We start from the raw sequence: 23,497 nt of genomic DNA on the forward strand, positions 1-23,497 counted from the left end.
GTTTTAATTTGTTTCCAAAACCCCGCAGTCAGGACATGCTATATTGTATTTAGATAGAAGCTAGCGAGCTAACTTGCTGCTAACTTCTAACTCCGTTAAATGTCATAAATTCCATTTTCATGGATGCCTGGATGTTAAACTCAGTTGTTACACCTGGTAGAGCAGAACGCTGATAATTTTATTAAAGATGAAAGACTTAAGACAGTGTTTTAACTCTCAGTAATGCCACAGTGATCATTTGATATATGGACCTGCAGCAGAGTTTAGGCCCAGACACGGCTAGTGACATCAGACTGAACAATCGGATAGTGATATGAATTAATTTAGAACTCACCGGAGAGAAAATGCCGCGAGCAAACCAACAAAAAGCTGGGGATTGCACGGAACTCGATATCCGCTCGTCTGCAATCCATGCCTGGCGTCTTTGTTTGGTGATATGGGATACATGGGATCCCTCACGTTGCCGCCAGGATGGAAAACGATTAAAAGATTAATCCAGTTTCTTGCCTTCACGATCGTGAGCTCTAACGTTGCAACCGACTACACAACACGTACCATAGCTGAAGCTGTATCCTTTGTCTGGCCTACTGTGATGGCGGCGGGGGCCGTGGCCCGCCTCCTGTAACATCACGCTCCAAAGCCCTGTGATGTTTCTGTGTTCTGTGATGTTGTCCCAAAGAAAGACCTTTAAATGCGATATATAGCCTAAACGTTTTCGTTTATGACTAGTTTACTGAGAACAGGGGGGAAGTCGCGCAAGAGAAATGTCGACCAAAACAAACGCAAGTAAGCCCAAAGACAGCGCTGAAGTTATAAAAAACATCCACAAGCAGGCGCTTGAGTATATATTCAAGGCACTGAAGATCGACGAGGACGACACAGGTGAGAAGAAGGAGGCTGTGCAGTGGTACAAGAAAGGGATTTCTGAGCTTGAAAGGGGTATTGCAATAGAGCTCACTGGGCAAGCTGGAGAGCAGTATGACCGAGCAGAGAGACTTCAGGATAAAATGGTCACCAAACTCACCATGGCAAAAGACAAGCTTACCCTTTTAGAGACGACACTAGCCTCTAAAAGGAGAAATGACCCCCAAGGGACATCACATCATGCTCCTTCACAGCCAAAGTCAGTTCCTAAAAGTCAACCCGCAGGTGTTTCCACCACCATCAGACCCTCCACTTCTGTAAGACCTCCATTAGGAATAACTGATGCAAAGAAAACCGCTCGGGTGGGAAAAACTCAGAATGGAAGACCGGCAGCTGTGAAACAGCCCCCGAAGAGGGATATGAAAAAGAATGTGGACAGTAAACTGGCCAGCTTAATTATGAATGAAATTGTATACAGTGGAGCGACTGTGTCATTTGATGACATCGCAGGGCAGGATCTGGCAAAGCAAGCACTTCAAGAAATTGTCATCCTTCCTGCCTTAAGACCTGATCTCTTTACTGGTCTGAGAGCTCCTGCACGTGGCTTGCTTTTATTTGGCCCACCAGGAAATGGGAAGACCATGCTCGCCAAAGCAGTTGCTGCAGAGTCTAATGCAACATTCTTCAACATCAGTGCTGCTAGTTTGACCTCCAAATATGTGGGAGAAGGCGAGAAGCTCGTACGAGCACTCTTTGCAGTTGCGAGAGAGTTACAGCCCTCAGTAATCTTCATCGATGAAGTGGACGGCTTGCTCTGTGAAAGGAGGGAGGGGGAGCACGACGCCTCTCGCCGTTTAAAAACTGAGTTCCTCATTGAGTTTGACGGGTTGCAGTCAGGAAGGGATGACAGGGTACTTGTAATGGGAGCAACTAACAGGCCCCAGGAGCTCGATGAAGCAATATTAAGGCACTTTGCAAAAAGAGTATATGTGACCTTTAGACAAGATTTACGCTGCTGAAAAATCTTTTGGGAACGCACGGGAGTCCACTGAGCCAAAACGAACTGTCCTGTCTTGCAAAAGTGACTGCAGGATATTCAGGGAGCGATTTGACAGCATTAGCCAAAGATGCTGCACTTGGCCCAATAAGAGAGTTGGGACCTGTTGTGTCCACACATACTATTACATTTGTTCTGTAGATGCATTTACCAGAAGTGCTAGAGGGCGCTAGTGAGTATGTTGTTCTGGTTGTGGTTTTGAAGAAGAAAAAAGAAAAATAAAGAAAGGAGTCATCTCCGGTAATCCTCTGTTCCTACCTGCATGTGTGTGTAATGCCTGCGAACTAACACCACACAACAAGTGGCGACGAGAGTAGTGGTGATTTGACGCTCGATCGAGCTTTGGAAATTGCTAGGTGTACAGAGGCTGCAATAGCTGATGCAAAGGCCATTGCTGTTGGTGAAACGAAGCCTGTTGCCGCTGTTCAAGTACAAAAGAAGATGCGCAAGCCAAAATACAAAGCAGCTAAAAAGACGGATACAGCTCCGACGTGCTACCGTTGTGGTTCAGCTGATCACAAAACCAATGATAAATCCTGCCCCGCAAAAGACTGCAAATGTAATACGTGTGGGAAAATCGGACATTTTTCGAGAGTGTGTAAATCTTCTCATAAGCTTGTTAATGAAGTGACTGTTCCTGAAATGTGTGTTTTAACTGTTGACAATTGTGTCAGTGGTGATCCGGCTAAATTGATGTGCACTGTTGCTGTCACTGTACCAAATACTGCGCAGGCATGTACTGTTAAGCTACTAGTAGACACAGGGTCTGGTGTTTCCATACTGCCTGAACATGTTTACAGCACAAATTTTGGCTCAGTTAAGTAATCCAGCTGTTCAGCTTATTACATATTCAAAAGAGAAACTGGATGTATTAGGGTGTCTTAGAGCTGACATTACTTACAATGGCAAGTGTGCCTCCACTGATCTCTACATTGTGAGAACAGGAACACCCATACTGGGAATGGACTTGGTGACTGCCCTCCAGCTACACATAAAAGGGGGACAATTAGTTCTTGACAGTCCCAAGGTCTGTGCTACACTTCAGCAAACCTCTGCTCTGCCCACTCAATGTAAACAGGAATGTGAGTCTCCAGTTGCATTCGGATGTGCAAAGGATTTTGTACATAAAGTGAAGGTGCAACCTGAAGTGAAGCCAATACAGCAGAAACTTCGACGCTTACCCCTGTCAGTCCGTGATGCTGTTTCCGCAGAACTCAAGAATCTTGAGGAACATGGCATCATAGAGAAAATCGATGCATCTGAATGGGTCTCCCCGATTGTAGTCACTAGAAGGAAGACTGGTGGCATACGCATGTGCGTTGATTTGAGAGAACCTAACAAAGCGGTGGTCGCTGACAGTCATCCCTTGCCACTGATAGAGGACATACTGTCTGAGCTGCGTAGGGCTGTCATGTTCTCCACCCTGGATCTTAAATCCGCCTACCATCAGCTGAAACTACATGAAGAGAGTAGAGGGCTCACTGCTTTCATTACACATGAAGGACTGTACCAGTACTGCAGAGTTCCCTATGGGTTGAGTTCAGCACCTGCAGCCTTCCAAAAGATGATGACACAAATCCTACGCGGCCAGAAAGGGGTGCAATGCTACCTTGATGATGTCATCATATACGGAATGTCAGAAGCTGAACATGAGGCCAACTTGCGTGCTGTGTTACACAGAATCAACAATGCAGGACTGAAACTCAATGTTGACAAATGTCAACTCCGTCAAACTACTCTGAGCTTTTTGGGTCAAAAGATTGGTCCAGAAGGTCTGCTGCCAGATGACTCTCATGTCACTGCCATCCTGCATGCTCCGCCCCCTACTGATCCTGCAACCCTGCGCTCAATTCTTGGCTTGAGTGCATGGTACAGCAAGTTTGTGCCAAATTACGCGACTGTTGTTGAACCTATGAGAGCTCTTCTGCGTAAGGACTGTTCATTCCACTGGAACGAAGCAGCTCAAGCAGTGTTTGATCAAGTCAAGTGGTTAATCGTGCACAGCCCTGCCCTGGTGATGTTCGACCCCAGTAAGCCAACCATAGTCTCAACAGATGCCTCAGACTACGGTGTAGGTGCTGTTTTGACTCAACTTGACAGTAATGATGCAGAACATACTGTTGCATTTGCATCTCGCAGCTTGTCTGATGCAGAGAGGAAATACTCAATCGTTGAGAAGGAAGCTCTAGCTTGCGTCTTGGCTGCTGAAAAATGGCGCACATGGCTCTGGGGCAGAAAATTCCTCCTACGAACAGATCACCAAGCACTTACAACACTGCTGACTACTAAGGGCAATAACAGAGCTGGTCTACGCATAGCCAGATGGTCAGCTCGCCTGTTGGAGTTTGACTATGAAGTGGAATATAGAACTGGGTCATTGAACCATGTTGCTGATTGTCTTTCTAGGCTCCCACTTTCCGAGACAGACATGGCATGTGCAGAGGATGTGGAGTCAGTTGCAGCCATCCTCACTGATCTGAGTGCTGTGTCTGAGGATGATTTCCAGTCAGAGTGCAAAGCCTGTCCAGTGTTCACAAAGCTCCGTGTGCAGATACAGAAAGGCTGGCCTGCAAGGAAGACGTCACTGGAACCTGACTTACAGCCGTACTTCCCAATCCGCCATGAACTCGCGGTCTTGAACGAGTGCATTGTCAGAGGTACACATCGCTTGCTAGTGCCTGAGTCGTTGCAGAAAAAACTCACTGATATAGCTCATGAAACTCACCAAGGCATTGTACGTACCAAACAACGCCTGAGGGAATTGTACTGGTGGCCCAAAATGGATTGTCACATAGAGACACTGATAAAGAACTGTGCAACGTGCAGACAGAATGACAAGTCCACTGTCACCCATGATGCTCAACTCCAACCCATTCCTTTACCAGCTGCTGCTTGGGAAAAGGTGTCTGTGGACATCATAGGCCCTTTTGAAATAGCCCCTTCTGACTGTAGATTTGCCATCACATTGGTAGACTACTTTAGTAAGTGGCCTGAAGTAGCTTTTGCTCCCCGAGCTGATGCGGCTACTATCATTCAATTCCTTTCGGTAGTTTTCTCTCGTGAAGGGAATCCAAAGACACTGATAAGTGACAATGGCTCTCAATTTCTCTCTGCTGAGTTCGCTGACTTCCTGAAAAGCAGGGGAATCCAACACCTGAGATCCTCAGTGTATTACCCAAGAGCTAATGGGGAAGTTGAGAGATTCAATAGATGCGTTAAAGACTGCCTACAGACTGCCTCGATTCAAGGACAACCCTGGAAATCATTCCTGAGAACTTACCTGATGGACTACAGAGCAACCCCTCATTCAACAACTGGAGTTTCCCCTTCAGAACTGCTCCATGGACGACGAATGAGAACAAAGTTACAGGTAATGGATATGCCTGTTCCTCAGACAGAGAGGCATACCATGTGCGAAAGAGTTAAGAATAAGCAAATGAAAATGAAAGAATACACTGATGCTCGCAGACACGCCAAACCATCCAACGTTCAGCCTGGTGACAAGGTACGGGTTAGGAAGCCGTGGAAGGTAAAGAAAGGCGAGTTAAAGTTTTCCAAACCAAGGACTGTCATGACAAGGAAAGGACCAAACACTTATTTGCTGGATGATGGACGGACCTGGAACGCCTCACACTTATCGGCTCTGTCAGAGCTGAACGCAGGTACTGATTCTGACACAACAATGGACTGTCATAAACCAGGAACTGATCTAGCATCTAACTCTGAGTCTGATAGTAGGCTTAGGCCCACCAGGATGAGGAACCCACCTTGCTGGACCCAAGACTTTGTCATGGGAAAGTGAATGTTACTGAGTAATGTGAAATATGTTAAACGTGTATTAGGTGACATACATCAGAATGATGAAGTCAGGTTCACATAAGAAATCCTTGTTCAAAGGGGGAGATGTTGTGTCCACACATACTATTGCTTCTGTAGATGCATTTACCAGAAGCGCTAGAGGGCGCTAGTGAGTATGTTGTTCTGGTTGTGAAGAAGAAAAAAGAAAAATAAAGAAAGGAGTCATCTCCGGTAATCCTCTGTTCCTACCTGCATGTGTGTTGTTGGGATTCAGAGATTCTTTTATTGCTACCATATAATTTGCCTTATGAAGAATGTATTAATAACATGTTTCACAGTATCATTTATCAGTAATATTTCCTACAGGGTTTATATTGCATTGAATATGTCTGTCTTCACATTGACCTTTCTATTTTTATAGGTTGAGTTCATTTTATACAGAATGCATAAATGTGCTTGGTTAGAGTTGATGTTCCATTCTAGAAGGTTTTAAGCTTCACTGGTGAGAGTGTCCAGATGATACATGCTGAGGGGAGATGAGAACATAGCAGGTTAATTGCATGCACGCTTACGATACACATATTAATCTAGTAGCAGGTCTGAGCAAAGGCCTAAGCGTCTTCTGCTTCAGTTTAAGACTGGCTGCAAAGTACTCTACTTAGTGATTAATGACGAGGGTCCATTATTAGCTCTCAGAGATGCTAAGACCTGAAGTTATTACCTTAAAAGGCAAGTAATGTAGAAAGGAGAAGTTATATGTCGGTGTAAGGTTATATGTACGTGATGTACCCTTGTCTGCATGGGTTGAACTTTTGCCCATCTGTCACCATGTATTTTTGAACTGTATTGACGTAGGTGTGATATTTTATCCTATAAAACCAGAACCCAATGTATTCTTGTCAGAGCAACACATTCCGTATGCTGATGGTTGGTTGTTCTCCTGTGATAATAAAACTCATCGTTTGATTGCACTTTTCCGGAGGCTCCGTAGTTTGTTGTCTGGTCTAAAGTTGATCGATCTCGCAGCATTTGGTGGAGGATGCGGGCAACTGAAGATCAGTAGAACGAGGTTCAGGTGTTTGATGTCGGCGGATGTTGAGGCCGGATTTAGTGGTCAGACGGGCAGACGTCTCGGGTGATTTCTTGACTACTGTGGGCCCACAGAATAAAAAGGTAAGGCACAAACCTCTTAAACAGAAATTGTGCTGTATTGGATTATAATTCTAAAACAAGTAGTCAAGTGGTCATCCGTTGATCTCTGTTTTGAGTTTTGTTTAAAATAGAAATCTTTATTTGCAACGAAAGTGAAACTTGAGAGAATTGTTGCATTCACGGTTCACTAGGAAAAAAGCAGTACTGAGCTAAAAGTAACTTGAGACGTCGCTGGTAAAGAAATAGAGAAGAGAGACTGATTTGTGTGTAAGGAATAAAGGGATTCAGAAGTGTCTAAAGTCACGGAACCGAAGGATTCCACCCCCGGGAAAGACGTTTCCTGGGTATTAAACTAGGGGTGGGGCCCCGCTGAGACTTTGTGGCCTCAGATATAGCCCTGGTGATCGCAGAGGATCATCTTGAGAGACACTTAATAAATACATGTTTTAAGAGTAAATACCGGACAGAAGCTCCGAGGAATTGTGACATGTGTTGAGAATAAATACCGGACAAGAAGGTCCGAGGTGTTGATATGTGATTGAAGAGAAACTCAGGCCAAGCCGTGAGCTTGAGGTTTTGTAGTGAAGTGAGCTGATTATTAAAAGTGAGAAGTCTGATAATAAAATACTGTGAGCTATTACCTGTGCATTTTTGGGCCCGCCGTGGTCCGTGAAAAGCTGTGTTTTTGTTGTTATCCTTGTTGGCGTCTGAAAGACGAGCGGCAGTGTGCATATCCGCCTTGAACTGAACTGAGGTTGTGACGTAGGAAACTGTCTGAAATAATTTAAAGTGCCAGGCGCCTGCAGGCTGGCTGTGTGAGGCTTTTTAAAAGTCTCTTTTTCCTTTCTTTTCTCTCTGGCGAAAAAGCTCGTAGTTGGATCTCGGGATCGAGCTTACGGTCCGCCGCGAGGCGAGCTACCGTCTGTCCCAGCCCCTGCCTCTCGGCGCCCCCTCGATGCTCTTAGCTGAGTGTCCCGCGGGGTCCGAAGCGTTTACTTTGAAAAAATTAGAGTGTTCAAAGCAGGCCCGGTTGCCTGAATACCGCAGCTAGGAATAATGGAATAGGACTCCGGTTCTATTTTGTGGGTTTTCTCTCTGAACTGGGGCCATGATTAAGAGGGACGGCCGGGGGCATTCGTATTGTGCCGCTAGAGGTGAAATTCTTGGACCGGCGCAAGACGGACGAAAGCGAAAGCATTTGCCAAGAATGTTTTCATTAATCAAGAGCGAAAGTCGGAGGTTCGAAGACGATCAGATACCGTCGTAGTTCCGACCATAAACGATGCCAACTAGCGATCCGGCGGCGTTATTCCCATGACCCGCCGGGCAGCGTCCGGGAAACCAAAGTCTTTGGGTTCCGGGGGGAGTATGGTTGCAAAGCTGAAACTTAAAAGAATCTCTGAATCCCAACAGTGTGTAATGCCTGCGAACTAACACCACACAACAGGACCAGAACAAGTCCGTATTATAGCTGCTGCTGAGGTGTGCAACATTAAGATGAAAGACTTTGAGGATTCTCTGAAGCAAATCAAACCAACTGTTAGTCCAGCAACTCTTAATATGTACACCAAATAGAACAAAGATTTTGGTGGTCCTTCTTCAATAAATGCATTCATTGATTGATTGAATCTTTATTTTGAACATGTTGAAAAAGTACAACAAAATAGAATTAAAAGAGACAAATGAACAAAGCAAAACAAAAGGAAAATGAGCAACCACAACTCCAAATAATGCTCATGTTCAAAAAGGAGCAGGAAGAAGCATAAGCTTATTTAATCCCACCCCTTCTCCACTATCTAGTATCAATAGACTACAGAAATACCTCCTTGCAATTACATTATATGTTATGTGTAATTTTTTTTTATATATATATATACACATATGTTTCTATCTATCCATACATACGTATATACGCACATACACATTTTCAATAACCCCATTAACACCTCAAGGATACACAACCTACAAAAAATATATATATATATATATATATATATATATATATATATATATATATATTTAATTGTGTTGTGGTTTGCAGTGTTTTGTGTTGTTTTCACTTTAAATTTGTAAAAGGAAAAAGCTGAAAATTTAAATAGTTAAAAGTTGAAATGTGAATAGTTGATTTTTGTATTATATAATTTATTTATTACATTTTATGTGGAGTGAATAAATAAAAGTATATTTACGGTGGCCCCTAGAGATAAAGCACATACAAACTTCAAATCACGTACGAACTCGGAAGCATGTACAAACTCCAAAACACGTAAAAACTCTAAAACACGTACAAACTCCGAAGCACATAAAAACTCAAAACACGTATAAAAGACAACAGAAGTGCTCCAGGATGCTGGGCGCAGTGTTGGGCTTTTGTTATCTTGTGGCTACACAAGCCAGCAAGTACCAACCATCGGATTTGGTGTGTGGTAGTAACAGGTAAATGAACTTTGTTTTTTTTTTTAATTATTTGAATATATATGAGTGCCTGTGTATAAATACACAAACAATACACACATGCTTTCAATTGTGTAATTTAAGTGATCTAGTAGCTCTGCTTTGGGAGTTCAGTTCATGCTAGAAATGTGTTTTGGAGTTTGTACGTGTTTTGTCTCCAGGGGCCACCGCATATATTTATATATAAACATATATAAATAAAACCACTTTTTTTTAACGTTAGTAATTCCTTTTGTGCATAATTTTACATTATTGTTAATAATAAATTAATTAAAGAAACAAAACAACCTGAAGAGCCGGTTTGGAGCCTCTTTTTAGTGAGCCGAACCGAAAGAGCCGGATCTCTAAAAAGAGCCGGAAATCCCATCACTAATGGACACCCAGCTTCACAAATTGTTTCCTGTCACTTAAATAATTTTTCACCCATTGCAGTACAACCCCCCCTTATCCCGTACCGTTCCAGTTTATTAATTAATATGTCATGATTGATTGTGTCGAATGCTTTCTTGAGATCCAGAAATACTCCAGCTGCATACTGTTTCTGATCTATAGCATTCATAATCTCCTCAATTGATTCGATTAATGCCAGAGATGTTGATCTTTTTGATCTGAATCCATATTGACTATCAGAGAGTAATTTATATTTATCTAAGAATTTGTCTAATCGTTTATTAAACAGGTTTTCTAGGATTTTGGAGAATTGTGGTAGTAAAGAAACAGGCCTGTAATTTGTGAAGTGGCATCTTTCCCCGGTTTTATACAGCGGCACAACTTTAGCTATTTTCATTTTGTTTGGCACTTTTCCCGTCTGAAATGATAAGTTGCAAATATATGTTAGAGGTCCTACAATTCCTTCAATGACCTTCTTGACGATTTTCATGTCAATATCATTACAATCAGTAGATGTTTTATATTTACACATGTGTACAATGTCAATTATTTCTTTTTCCTCCACTGATGTAAGGAACATTGAGTTAGGGTTCCTATCAATCAGGTTTTCACTACAGTCTACTGATGGCAGTGACTCAGGAATTTGTTCTGCCAGTTTTGGTCCAATATTTACAAAATAATGATTAAAGCTGTTGACCTTATCAGCAGTGTTTTCCATAATATTGCCATTGTCGATAAAGTATTGAGGATAACTTTGTTGTCCAGAATTTTTTTTAATACCGTTTAAAACATCCCATATTCCCTTCATATTATGTTTATTGTTGTTCAATATTTTACTATAATATTCCTTTCTACATACACGTATACTATTGGTCAACTTATTTTTGTATTTTTTATATTTATTTTCAGTATCTATTGTTCTTTGTTTTAGGAATTCCCTATAGAGTGTATTTTTCTTTTTACATGCATTTTGTAAACCCTTAGTGATCCATGGTCTATCTGAATATTTGTGCTTTCTGTTGTATTTTATTGTTGGACAGTTTTTATCGTACAACTCCATGAATATTCTTAAAAATATACCATATGCAATATCAATATCAGCTTCTTTGTACACATTGTCCCAGTCCTGATTTAATAGATCGTTCTTAAATGCATTCATAGTTTCTTCTGTCCTTACACGTCTGTATCTCAGTTTTTCTTCATGCTGATTTTTCTTATAATTAGTGTCATAAACTGCAAAAACTGGTAGGTGATCACTGATGTCATTAATTAATATTCCGCTCACAATGTTGTTTTCCATATTGTTAGTGAAAATATTGTCAAGTAAGGTGGCACAATGTGGTGTAATTCTGCTACGCCTGGTTATTTTAGGATGTAAACTCAAACTGTACATAGTGTTTGGGAATTCGTCGGTCATTTTATGCTTTTTCGGATTCAACGGGTCAATATTAAAATCACCACAGATAAACATAACTTTTTGATTTGTTTTAGAGAATATTTCCTCTATGAAGTCATTAAATACTTGAATACTAGAGCCAGGTGTTCTATATATACAGCTAATTATTACATTTTTCTCTTTTTCCTTATAAATTTTAATTGTTATACATTCTAGTAAATTATCAATTACAGTTGTCATACTTTCTACTAGAGATGGCACGATACCACTTTTTTATGTCCGATACCGATATCATAAATTTGGATATCTGCCGATACCGATATAGTGTTTTTTAATCAACAAAACTGTTTTTTTTTTAAATATCTTGCTGCATTTTGCAAGTCTGCAAGTTCATACTCAAGTTTAAAACAACAACTACACTAAAGCTATTCTGTTATACCTGTATACAAAAAAAAATTTCCTAGTTCAGCAATACTGATCAAATCTAATAAACTTAAACCTACACCATCCTCACTATTCTGGTATTTTAAAGAGTACTTAGCGTAAATATTAAGAAACCTAACTAATAGGGTTCCAACTCCCAGCAACAACAAAAATAAATAAATAAAAAATAGGGAACCACCCCTCACGCTCCACCTCATGATGCTTAATCGACGTAATCAACCTTAATTTGATGAAGTGTGAAAAAAATGCACAGAAATCAATTATTTTTCAAGAAATATTAAATAGATTCAACATCTTTCTTCAACAAAATTGCAGACTGCACAGATGGTACCTTCCCAAAGGAAAAAGTACTATAGCTTACTAGGGTGTATATATATATATATATTAGACTTAGTAGTTACTATATACAGTAATTGACTTCTATTCATTTTACATCAAATTAAAACTTTGGGTGTCAAATAATTATTTATTAAAAGCTCGACATTTTAAATGAGAATAAGAAAGAAAAGTATGTCTTTGTGCCCCTTTTTCCCTGTTAATGCCCTATCGGCCCCCCTGGCTAAACTTTGCTAGATCCGCCCCTGCACAGTTACCAGCGTCAGCTACGTAGAAAAAGATCCTCGAGTAGAAAGTAATATTAAATAAATTCTAACAACAGCTTATCAAGCTTAAACGTGCTGCTGTTGTTCAGCCGCTGGTTTCCTCTTTCTGGTGCAAAGTGGGCCAAAAACAAACAAGACAGACGGACTCGCGACAGAAAAGCCGATCAGCTGATCGTTAAGCAGTTTCATGATTGAAGTAACAGCAAGAAGAGGCAGTCGCTTGTTAAGCTTAACGCAGGAATGCTTTACAAACATTCAGAGATGGACTTACACACTTGCTTTACTTCTCTCGGGGATAACTTTATGGGAGATGAAATGCCGGGTTGCTAGCGAAGCTCCAAATGCTATCCAGACCACCGACAGGTCCCGCATGCCACAGCCGCTCTATCACGTGATGCATACTGCTCCGACGTGCTAACGTTCTGAGGTGAGTTACGGCGTGTTGCAAGTTTTGCGAGGTGCTTTCGTGATATTTAATGGATCGGATTACATTTTTTATTTTTTTTTATTTTTCTCCGATATCCGATCCAGTAATTTAGGTCAGTATCGGACCGATACCGATCGGATCGGTCCATCTCTAGTCACAACCATAACATTCAACAATACATGTTAAAAATGAGCAACTACAATGCTAAATAATCCAAATCCAAAAGAATAAACATAAATCCTTTGCCACAAGTTATTATTTACACCAGAATGAGTTCATCATCTTCTGGAATTTCCACAGAAGAGATTAGATTAGATTAGATAGATTAGATACAACTTTATTAATCCCTCGGGTGGGTTCCTCTGGGAAATTCGATTTCCAAAAAAGCACAGCACCGACAGAAGTTACAGAGTTACAGAATATTATATATATATATATATATGTATATATATATATATATATATATATATAGAGACAATATAAATAAAATATACGAAGGGGATAAATAGAATAAATAGGAATAAAAATACAAGTGAATTGCACATTTCAAGTATTGAGTCTATTGCACCATTGACTATTTACAAAAGTATTGCACAAAAGGTATTGCACAGTGAGGTGAAGAGGCACTACAGCTTAGTTGTTGCCCCCTTCCTTTGTCCTCCTGTTTCCCCTCCCTCTCCCCTCCAGGGAGGAGTTAAAGAGTCTGATGGCGTGTGGGACAAAGGCGTTTTTAAGTCTGTTAGTTCTTGTCTTTGGGAGAAGCAACCTGTCACTGAACAGACTCTTCTGGTTGTTAATGGCCGTGTGCAGAGGATGTCTGGCATTGTCCATAATGTCCATCAGTTTCTTTAATGTCCTTTTCTCTGCCACTGTCACCAGAGTGTCCAGCTTCATGCCGACCACAGAGCTAGCCCTCCTGATCAGTTTCTCCAGCCTGGATGAGTCCTTCTTTGCTGTGCTGCTCCCCCAGCACACCACAGCATAGAAAAGTACTCCAGCAACCACCGACTGGTAAAACATCCTCAGGAGCTTCCTGCAGATGTTAAAAGACCTCAGCCTCCTGAGGAAGTACAGTCGGCTTTGGGCTTTTTTATACAGGTGCTCTGTGTTGCATGACCAGCAAACTGTTACATGAGCAAGACAGCCAAGGAGGTAATGAAGAAAATATAATCTGATCAAACATTATTCAGCTTTAAATATTGTTCAGCTTTAAAGTTACTGTGCAACTGTGTAATAAAAATGTGCTCACGACTTTGGCCTTGAGAGCGATAAGAAGCGATCGCCTCATCCTGCAGGTGCAAGATATCTGCAAGCGAAGAGACTAGAACACCCAAGGCCGCTTTCCTTTTATGGAGTTGTTTTTCTGCTAATGCAGCACTTTCCTCACAACCCCCTCCTGTAAGTTTTAGAGAATATATACCCATCCTCACAGCAAATATGAGGAATCTCCTGATGTGAGCTGTGTTGAGAGGTTGTCTCTGTCTCAATAAAAGTTCACTGATTCCCCCATCTGCAGCAGGTGTCCGGTTGTCTTCATTCTCCGCCAGCCTGGTTAAGTCAATTCCTCCTTAACATCTAAAAGAACCTATTTAATGAAGGAAGACGGGTTCACTTTGTGTTTAATATTATTCTATTGCTGTTGTTGTTTTTTTTATATCCTTCAATTGGCGTCACGGAACAGGATCCGCTCCAGGTCAACTGGAACGGATGGGAGGACATCGGCAGTGGTCTGAGTGAACGGAGTTTGGACAAAAGCTGTGTGCACACAAAAACAAGGTAAGCAGACCTTTTATTTCTGCTATATTGAACATTATAAAAATACTTAGTGTCCAAACTCCTAGTAATTCATAACCAAAATTGTCTGGCTTACTTAAGGCTTGTTGAGAATCAGACAAGTGAATAAGAGATAAGTGAATAAGAAATAAGTGAATAAGTGAATAAAGATAAGAGTGAACTGAGGTCTGACCACGGTTGCAGCCGACGGGTTGCTCTCCGGTGTCGGATAAATACCTCAGTGCAGGTCTGGGACCTTGAAAGGGTTTATTAGTAACGCCTTTCTAAACAAATTAAAAGGTTAAAGGCCTTGAGAATATTTTTTAGTAATATTCTCTAAACTACAGAAGGGTTAGGAAGGCCCAGAGGACTTTATTAGAAAAGATCCTCTAAAACTTAAAAAGGAGAAGTACTGGTTGGAGTCCAAAGGAGGGGTCCCTTTGATCAATAGGAGAAAACGGATCTCTTCTTAAAACCCCGATGATTTTAGTGTTTTAAATGTTTTGATGTTCTGTTTGATATTGGACACACATAAATACACGCTGAATGCTTGCTGTGGAACACTGGGCAGGACAGTTTGGTTCTCCGTTGTTCACAGATTACACAATTAAAGGAACTAGGTTCCTCTTTTGGTTAAAATAATACACCACACATAGAATTTTTTTTACACATTTATTACATACATAAGGAGGGTAATGAGTGACTGCAGGTAATGTATGAAGTGTGAATGAGACGTGTGAACAAGGTGACAACCAACTAGCACCCCTATCAGGAAGCTCTAGGCAAGGTTACCCGCCAGACTCCGGTTTGGTAGAAGCTTGGTAACACCTGAAGGGATATTTCAGTGCTGACTCACCTTTAAAGCAGCGCCCCAGCTGTTAGTGCCTAACAGAGGCAGAAACCCAGCTGGCCCAAATTCTCCTTTAAAATCAATAAAAGAACACTCCTCCATTGACAGTAAAATGGATGGAGAATTAGATCGAGAAACTAATGATGATGGTTGGGGTCCCGGTGTTATTCTTAGCACATTGGGAGAACAATTAACATGTGTTGAGACAGTCATCAACTCCACACACCAGCCTAAAGAAGCAAAAAAGCAGAAAGAGTCATTGAGGAAAACAGCTGAAAGGTTAATGAAAGAAAAGGGAAAGGACGAGGGGAGTAGTGGTAACTGGGGAATAATTTGGCAGAATAAGGCTATGCAGGCAAAAGAGAAAGAGGAAGAAGCCAACTCAGCAGCAGCAGGTGCAGGTGTGATGAGCGGGGTGAGACACAGAAAGGAAGCAGATAAGCACGCAGGCCGCAAAGCTAAATTTAATCACTGGGTGTGTTTATGGGAAACTGCAAAACCACACATGAAGAAAAATAGGTCTCAGCCACCTCCCTATTCTGCCTCAACTCCTCCCTCAGCAGGCATATATCCGGTACTTAATATCTCTGGTGGAATAATGACTATTGGAGAAGAACCGCCCGTAGCTCCAACTCCCATAGATACCAAGCATTTTTGCCCAGGAAGCTCCTCTCTGTCGGCGACATCCTCAGCTAGTAGTAGAGCCCCCTCTTCCATGTCCCATTGTTTTGGAACCGGATCTGAGGGCCTAACTGACCCATTTGCGAGCGCACCATTTGCGGTTCGAATGAACAGACAGGAACCCACTGAACAACAATTAACTGATCAAGAAGCAGCATTACGCAGCTGCTTAAATGAACATAGGTCAGTGGTCCAGGTGAAAAATCGTGTTGCGTCAGCCCCTCTTTCCCGGTCCAACCCCTTTGCCAGCACTCCTGTCGCTGTTAAGGGAGATCTGACCGCTACTGCAAAAACTGAGCCTGGCACTTCACCAAATGTCACAGTTACCATGTCTTTGGTGGGCCGTCAGGATCCGGAAACACAGATGAGTTTAGCCCACGTTTTTGCTGACACTGATACCCCACCAGGCGGGGAAGAAACTGAGGATACTGATGATGAACTCAGTGACCTTAACCATACACCCCCCTCTACCCCTCCCAGTTTAGGATATCAGACTAGATCTAAGGGCCCTGTGCCTCAGCCTCCAGGCATGTTTCCCCTGGTCCAGACTAAAGCGCAACGTAGACCAGTGTATCAACCTTATTCATTCGGAGATGTCCAGGCCCTAGTGGACAAACTCCCTGACATAATGGAGGGAGGGAATGCCTGGTTGGCTGGTTTGGATAAATACACAGCTGGACAGGACCTCGCACTGGGAGATTTTAGAGCTATTATAACTAGGTGCACATCCCGATCTCAGGCAGCGGACCTGGAACAAAATGCGGGTACTACCACGCATGAGAACGAGGTGCCACTAATGCAGGCCTTGAGGTTTATTGGACCGGCCCTGCGCAAACAATTCCCACCCAAAAATCAAGGCACCTTACAGAAATTTAAATGGGAGGGAAAGCAAAATCCCACCCATTATCTAAATCAGGCTGTTGAAGACTGGGTGAACCATACAGGTCATCACCCCAGTAGGACTTGTTCACAGAGCATGTGGTTTAGAAGGGCGGTGCTGAGGGGCATTCCGGAGTCAGTAAGCCAGAAAATGGAGGATAATCCTGATTTGCAGGACTGTGACTTTGCAATCTGGAAGAAACATTTGATTTTTAATCTTAACAAAGTGCAGATTAAGTCTGATGATAAAGCGGAGAGCGTCGAAGATTTACAGTTGCAACTGTTGAAGGTTCAGCTGCAGAAAGCTAAAAACGACCTGGGTGGAAAAGGTGACAAGCCTAAAAAGCAGCTTGTGGCCGCTGCAGCTCCCCCTCCTGGTCCAGTTGCCCCTGATTTGTATCCGAACCCATGGCCAACTGATCCACAGCCCCCCCAGTATGGTGCTTATCACTCACCGGCCCCTTATGGGCAGAGAGGTTCCCCATTTGGAGGAAACAGAGGTGGTTTCAGGGGAAGGGGTCAGATGGGAGGTGGTAGGGGAGGCCAGATGTATGTTTGTTTTCGGTGTGGACAACCTGGACACTGGGCTAAAGCGTGCCCTTTGAACCCGGCTGCTGGAAGAGGCAGGGGAGCCCGTGGTGGGCCCTATCAGCATCCTGGCCACAGAGGTGGACCTCGTGGTGCTTTAGTTGAAGTGCCCCCGGCCCCACAGATGCCTGTGATGGGGTGGGAGTACTACGAGGGTGGTCCCCAGCTATAGGACACCCCACAGACTGCCCAGGACGGTGAAGGGACAACGGCGGACCCTATGCTGTCCATAACTGTAGATAGAAGAAGAAGCAGCTTTTTAGTGGACACTGGAGCTACGTACTCCACCATTAAGGATGTTGCTCGTGAAAGACTTACTGACACAGTGATTACAGTGGTGGGCATATCTGGGGAACCTAAAACTCTGCCTTACACCGTGCCCCTCCCCACAACGGTTGGAGATCAGACCTTGTTACACAGCTATGTTTGTTCAAAACAGGCGCCTGTGAATTTACTGGGAAGAGACTTGTTGATTAAATTAGGAGCCACAATACTCTGCTCTTCACAAGGCCTAACTGTGACTCTCCCTACTGGGGTTGTGCTTCCCTGTTCTAATGGGCCAGAGGGAGGTGGTCAGTTTCTGCTGCAACCCTCCTCCTGTTTGACGGACTCTGCTGACATCTACTGGGCATTATTGGAAGTTGAAACACCTGCTGAACCAGGAGTTTGTACTGCTTTTCAGCAATGGCGGCCGTGGCTCTCACTCCTACATCCTTATGTCCCTCCCCCTGACCCACCTCATGTTACACTGTTTTATGACAGGCATGACACCACCTGGTACCAGCACATGTTCCAAGAGCAGTGTGAGGGGCGGGCTTGGTCTCTGAACATGTCGTGCATTTTTGCGGCACCGGAGGGAGTGGCAGCAGCGGTTACTTTTACAACAGATCAATTACAGTGGTACATGATGTCTGATGAGGCAGCTCCCCATGTGTCACTGGCCTTACATCCTGGACACCAGGCTAAGGAGCTGGGTGGAATGGTTAAACGTTCCCTTGCGGCCACTGACTGGACACCTACAAAACTCCCACAGGTTTTGTTTTCTCCATCTACCAAGACATACCAAATTTTAAATGATTGCTTTAATTCCTCAACACTGCAACATGGAGTGGTCAGCGGGTCACATGGCAGAGAACACACAGACCACTGTGATGCTGCGCCTTTACTCGACTCTCTTCCAGATTGTTTGTGGTCCCTTGGACCCACAGATGTAGGTTTAGTTGATGTGGAGCCAGTCTCTTTTCAACTGTCATCTGCTACCCCTTTGTGGCAGCCTCAGTACCCACACAGACCGGAGGCTGAGGCTGGGATTGCAGAAACAATTTCTGGTTTGGTCACTGCCGGTGTCTTGGAGCCCTCCTGCTCTAAGTGGAACACGCCCATCCTACCCGTTGAGAAAAAAGGCACGGGGAAGTTCAGAATGGCACATGATTTGAGAAGGATTAATGCCTTACTTGGCACTCCTACTTTGCCTGTGCCTAATCCTTATGTTGCCTTGACCAACCTCCCACCATCTCATGCCTGGTTCACCTGCATTGACTTGGCTAATGCCTTTTTCTGCCTCCCACTTCGTGAGTCACTGCGTGACATTTTCTCATTTACATTTAGAGGCCGACAATGGCGTTACACTCGCTTACCACAGGGATTTGCCCTCTCCCCAGGACTGTTTAATCAGTGTTTGAAAGAACTTTTACAAACCAGCCCACTACCATCTGACTGTATGTTAATACAATATGTGGATGACCTTTTGCTGTCTGCCCCCACGGCTGACATCTGTTTGGAGGCCACCAGAGTGGTGCTTCAACACCTGGCCAACACAGGTTTTAAAGTGAGCAAAAACAAACTACAGATTGCAAGAAAACAGGTTTCTTTTCTAGGCCGCATGGTCTCACAGTCCGGTATTTCCTTGTCCCCAGAACACAGGAACTCCATTTTGCACCATCCAAAACCTCTAACTGTAAAAGACATGTTGTCATTTTTGGGCCTGACTGGTTACAGCAGGACCTATGTCCCAGACTATGTTGGCCTTACTTCCCCTTTGCGCGCTTTGGTAAATGAACAAGGCATGAGAAACCTCTCTGCTCCCCTCTCATGGACTACAGAAACAGAACAGGCGTTTATAAAGTTAAAACAACAGCTTTCTGTCGCCTCTGACCTTGCTGTGCCAGATTATGCTTTGCCTTTTCATCTTGATGTTTCTGGAACTGGAACCCATATCAATGGTATCCTGTTCCAGAAAAAAGGGGGAGAGAGAAAAGTGTTGACATATGTAAGCGTAATGCTGGACAACACTGAAAAACGCCACCCACCGTGCACACAACACGTTTCTGGACTTGCAAAAATCATTCAGAAAACAGCACACATAGTGATGAACCACCCACTAAAAATTTTGACATCACACAGTGTGGTGGCCTACGTCTCCTCACAGGCCTTCACACTCACTTCACTCAGGCAGAGACGCCTCAGTACCATTTTGGAAGCACCACACATCACCTACTCACATGAAGGCATAAACATGGCTGATCACATGGGATCGGGGGAACCACATATGTGTGAAGAGGTTGTGCAGGTACAGGAGAAAATCAGGCCAGATTTGCAGGCAGAACCTCTAATGGATGCAGAAAAAGATTGGTTCACAGATGGATGTTGTTTCAGAACTGAAAGTGGAATGTTGAAGGCTGCATGGGCAATAGTGGAACAGACAGACATGAGATGGAAAACAGTGAAAGCAGAGCAGTTGACAGGACAACAGTCTGCACAGAGAGCTGAACTGAGAGCGGTGATTGAAGCCTTAAGGATGGGAAAGGGACAGAAAGTGAATATATACAGTGATTCAGCTTATGCTGTGGGAGCAGTGCATGTGGAGCTCAAGCAGTGGCTAAGAGCTGGTTTTTTTGACAGCCAGCGGAAAGCCTATTAAACATGAGATGGAAATGAGGGAATTAGCGGAAGCACTGTTGTTACCTGTTAAGGTGGCAGTGGTAAAATGCAAAGGACACAGTGCCGGATTGGACTTAGTGGCATTAGGTAACAAACAGGCCGACTTAGTAGCTAAGCAGACAGCTGGTTACTTACCCTCCCTGATTATGGTAATGGACCCAGAAGCCACACCCCCTCCAGAAAGACCACCCATACAACTAGGCCTAGCCACAATCAGAGAGTTACAGGACAAAGCCAGCCCCCAGGAAAAATCATTGTGGGTAACAAGAGGGGCCACAAACACAGATGTTTGGCGTGGCCCAGATGGAAGGCCCATTCTACCGCCAGGGGTCAGACAGACAGCAATGGAAGAGGCACATGGAGTGGGGCATGTGGGACCTGCACAAATGATGAGGAACTTAGCCGCCTGGTGGCACCCTTATCTAAAAGACATGACAAAATACATGGTTAAAACCTGTAAGGAGTGCAACCAATTTGGAATCAAGCCCGCCTTCAAGCCAATAGCAGGGTACTTCCCCATCCCACTTTGCCCAGGGAAAGAAATAATCATTGATTACACAGACATGGTGGACAGAGTGGGTGGTTACAGGTACCTGCTGGTGGCTGTGGATGCATTTTCAGGTTGGCCAGAAGCCTGGCCGACAGCAAGTGAAAACAGTAGAACTGTGGTGAAGTGTCTGATTAATCATTATATACCACAGCATGGGTTTCCCGAGGTCATAAGGTCGGACAATGGTTCACATTTCAGGAACCACGATCTGCAGAGGGTTGAAGCCGCATTAGGTTTGAAACATAAGTTTGGCTCAGTTTACCACCCCCAGTCCCAGGGGAAAGTGGAAAGGATGAATCAAACTCTAAAAACTAAATTGGCTAAAATCTGTGCACAGACCAAATTAGATTGGGTTAAGGCATTGCCTCTTGCATTAATGTCCATAAGATGCTCAGTAAATCAAACCTCTGGTTACACTCCATTTGAGTTGGAGCATGGCAGGCCTTTTCCTGGCCCCTCCTCTCGCCTGTTAATGTCGGATGAAGCTGATTCAGACCTCGATCCGAGGACATATTATAACATGCTCCGCAGTTTTGTTGCCCAGTATTCCTCACAGGTCGCTGAAAGAAACCAGCAAGAGCTGAAAGAGGTGGCTACACCTGGAATGGACTACGTCCTCCTGAAAGTCACAAAGAGAAAGTGGGCTGAGCCTCGCTGGACAGGCCCTTACCGCATAACAGAGCGGACCTCCCACGCTGTCAGGCTCGAAGGGAAAGGTGACACCTGGTTTCATTACACACAGTGCGCTGCTGCCACCGAACCAGGAAGAACCTTAAGAGAGGTGCAGAAGGACCTGTCAGAAGGAGCTGCAACAGCATCACCAACCACTTGAGGGAGCCAAAACTCAACCTACAAGCCGGCTGGTTACAAAAGGGGGTGTTCTTCATACTGAACTAAACATTTTTTTTATTTTTAACATCTTTTATGACTTTGCTTTTATATTGGCTTGAGTTTTTAAGATTTACATTTTACATTGCAATAGTTTTAACCGCTGAAAGCTCATTTAAAGTTGTGTCACTGATACTTTTTGTTGCTCTTTAACTCCTAGAACACGCCCTTGGCGAGGTGGGGGGAACTGGACCACCTTTCTGTGCCCCATCATCCTCTATTAGACGACATCCAAGCTAAGTAAACATGTCTTGGCCCTTTCCCCCTGAAATGACAGGCAGGCAAAGATGTTGCGTCTTTGTTTGCTTCCTGGCCCTGGGTCTCATTCCCATTGGCATAATCCTGATCTGTGAAGGGCCCCCGACACTTCTGACACTTTCAAGTTCAAAAGCTTCGCCCCCTTCTGACAGTCCCAATCTGACAAATGTAGCCCCTAGGGTCTTGCCCACCACTTCCTCTCCAGTTTTGCCCACGCCCGACCCATTTAGAAAAAAACGACACACGGTTACCTCCTGCACCCCAAGTACGACTAGAATGATTACTCTCTGTGTCCCCAACAATAAAAGTTGGGTAGTCGAAATAGATTTCGCGAGCTTCCCAGTCACTCCCGTCACCAAAGACCAAGGGGGGGATCTTTTTAACCTTGCAGTACATCTCTCCTCCTCAGTGTGGTATATAACCCTGGGAGGTTGGCATCAGTGGAAGTGGTCCAGTTTAGTGTCAGAAACGGACCTCGATTGGTCCAAGCACTCTAGGGGTCAGGCTTTGCACTGGAGAAACCAAAATATGCTCAGAATAGCAAAATAACCGGATCTTTCAGGCTTAATTTTTACCCTAAAGGATCTGGCCTTGACCTCCTCGCCAACGGATGATGAAAACTCTGATCGTGAGGGTGACGAACATTATCGTCTTTCTCTTGTTTAAATTCTTCTAGAATGGTTGTTTCTCTGTGGTGTTTTGTATTAGGCTTGTTATTAATTGTTTCCCTCACCCACTTCCTCTTGAAGGATATATCTGGTTGAACTGTGTCCGGTCGGGTTGTGAGGGTTAAGCGATGTTCTCAGGGTCTCCGGACTTAAGCCTGAGCGAATGTGTACTCCCACCACTGGATATAAATTGTTTTATTCCACACCCCTTCCTCACTTTTTAACATATTCACTTTTGAATGTCCTTAGCAGTTACCGTTCTGAGTTTATTTTACGGTTGATTTATTCTTTCACATTTTCACGTTTATATCTCTCATTATTATAGTATACTCTGTACTCTCCACATTTTTATCATTACTTATGCTTTTTGGTTGCTGAGTTACAGGAACTGTTAATTTTGTGTCACTACCCTGGTTGCACTAACTCGTTGTATCCTTGTGTGCAGGACAGCTGTTACTGCTTTCGTCGGGAACCGAGACTGCTTGCAGCCGACCCCTGGGCAGGGTGGTGCCTGGACTCTTTTCTCCTCATCTGCAATGACAGATAAAGACAAATGATAAGACCCGAGGAGTTTTTCGAGCCAGGCTTCGACACGTCTCTGTGTTCCTTTGAATGTTACTTATGTTTGTGTGTTGACCCATTTAAGATGGGTCAAAAGGGGGATTTGAAGAAAATATAATCTGATCAAACATTATTCAGCTTTAAATATTGTTCAGCTTTAAAGTTACTGTGCAACTGTGTAATAAAAATGTGCTCACGACTTTGGCCTTGAGAGCGATAAGAAGCGATCGCCTCATCCTGCAGGTGCAAGATATCTGCAAGCGAAGAGACTAGAACA

At 43.6% G+C, this 23,497-nt stretch overlaps 3 protein-coding genes across 3 annotated transcripts; all 3 read left to right on the top strand.

Annotated features, from left to right (window-relative positions):
- The first annotated feature begins 749 nt into the window (after nt 1-749).
- LOC113036843 (spastin-like) lies at nt 750-1,950 on the top strand. The gene has a single exon (XM_026193379.1). The coding sequence runs from the start codon at nt 765-767 to the stop codon at nt 1,881-1,883; it is 1,119 nt and encodes a 372-aa protein (XP_026049164.1). The 5' UTR covers nt 750-764; the 3' UTR covers nt 1,884-1,950.
- A 13,210-nt stretch (nt 1,951-15,160) lies between these two features.
- LOC113036218 (uncharacterized) lies at nt 15,161-17,543 on the top strand. Its single transcript, XM_026192399.1, has one exon. It carries the CDS (start codon nt 15,320-15,322, stop codon nt 17,525-17,527), a length of 2,208 nt encoding a protein of 735 aa, XP_026048184.1. The 5' UTR covers nt 15,161-15,319; the 3' UTR covers nt 17,528-17,543.
- A 2,729-nt stretch (nt 17,544-20,272) lies between these two features.
- Nucleotides 20,273-21,785, top strand: LOC113036219 (uncharacterized protein K02A2.6-like). The gene has a single exon (XM_026192401.1). The coding sequence runs from the start codon at nt 20,283-20,285 to the stop codon at nt 21,675-21,677; it is 1,395 nt and encodes a 464-aa protein (XP_026048186.1). The 5' UTR covers nt 20,273-20,282; the 3' UTR covers nt 21,678-21,785.
- The last annotated feature ends 1,712 nt before the right edge of the window (nt 21,786-23,497 follow it).

This window comes from Astatotilapia calliptera, chromosome 14 (assembly GCF_900246225.1).
Source record: "Astatotilapia calliptera chromosome 14, fAstCal1.2, whole genome shotgun sequence".
In the NCBI taxonomy this organism is placed as follows: domain Eukaryota; kingdom Metazoa; phylum Chordata; class Actinopteri; order Cichliformes; family Cichlidae; genus Astatotilapia; species Astatotilapia calliptera.

Excerpts from the sequence above, each read along its gene's own strand:
- LOC113036843 (XM_026193379.1), top strand. The coding sequence starts at position 765 with ATGTCGACCAAAACAAACGCAAGTAAGCCCAAAGACAGCGCTGAAGTT.
- LOC113036218 (XM_026192399.1), top strand. The coding sequence starts at position 15,320 with ATGGATGGAGAATTAGATCGAGAAACTAATGATGATGGTTGGGGTCCC.
- LOC113036219 (XM_026192401.1), top strand. The coding sequence starts at position 20,283 with ATGGAAATGAGGGAATTAGCGGAAGCACTGTTGTTACCTGTTAAGGTG.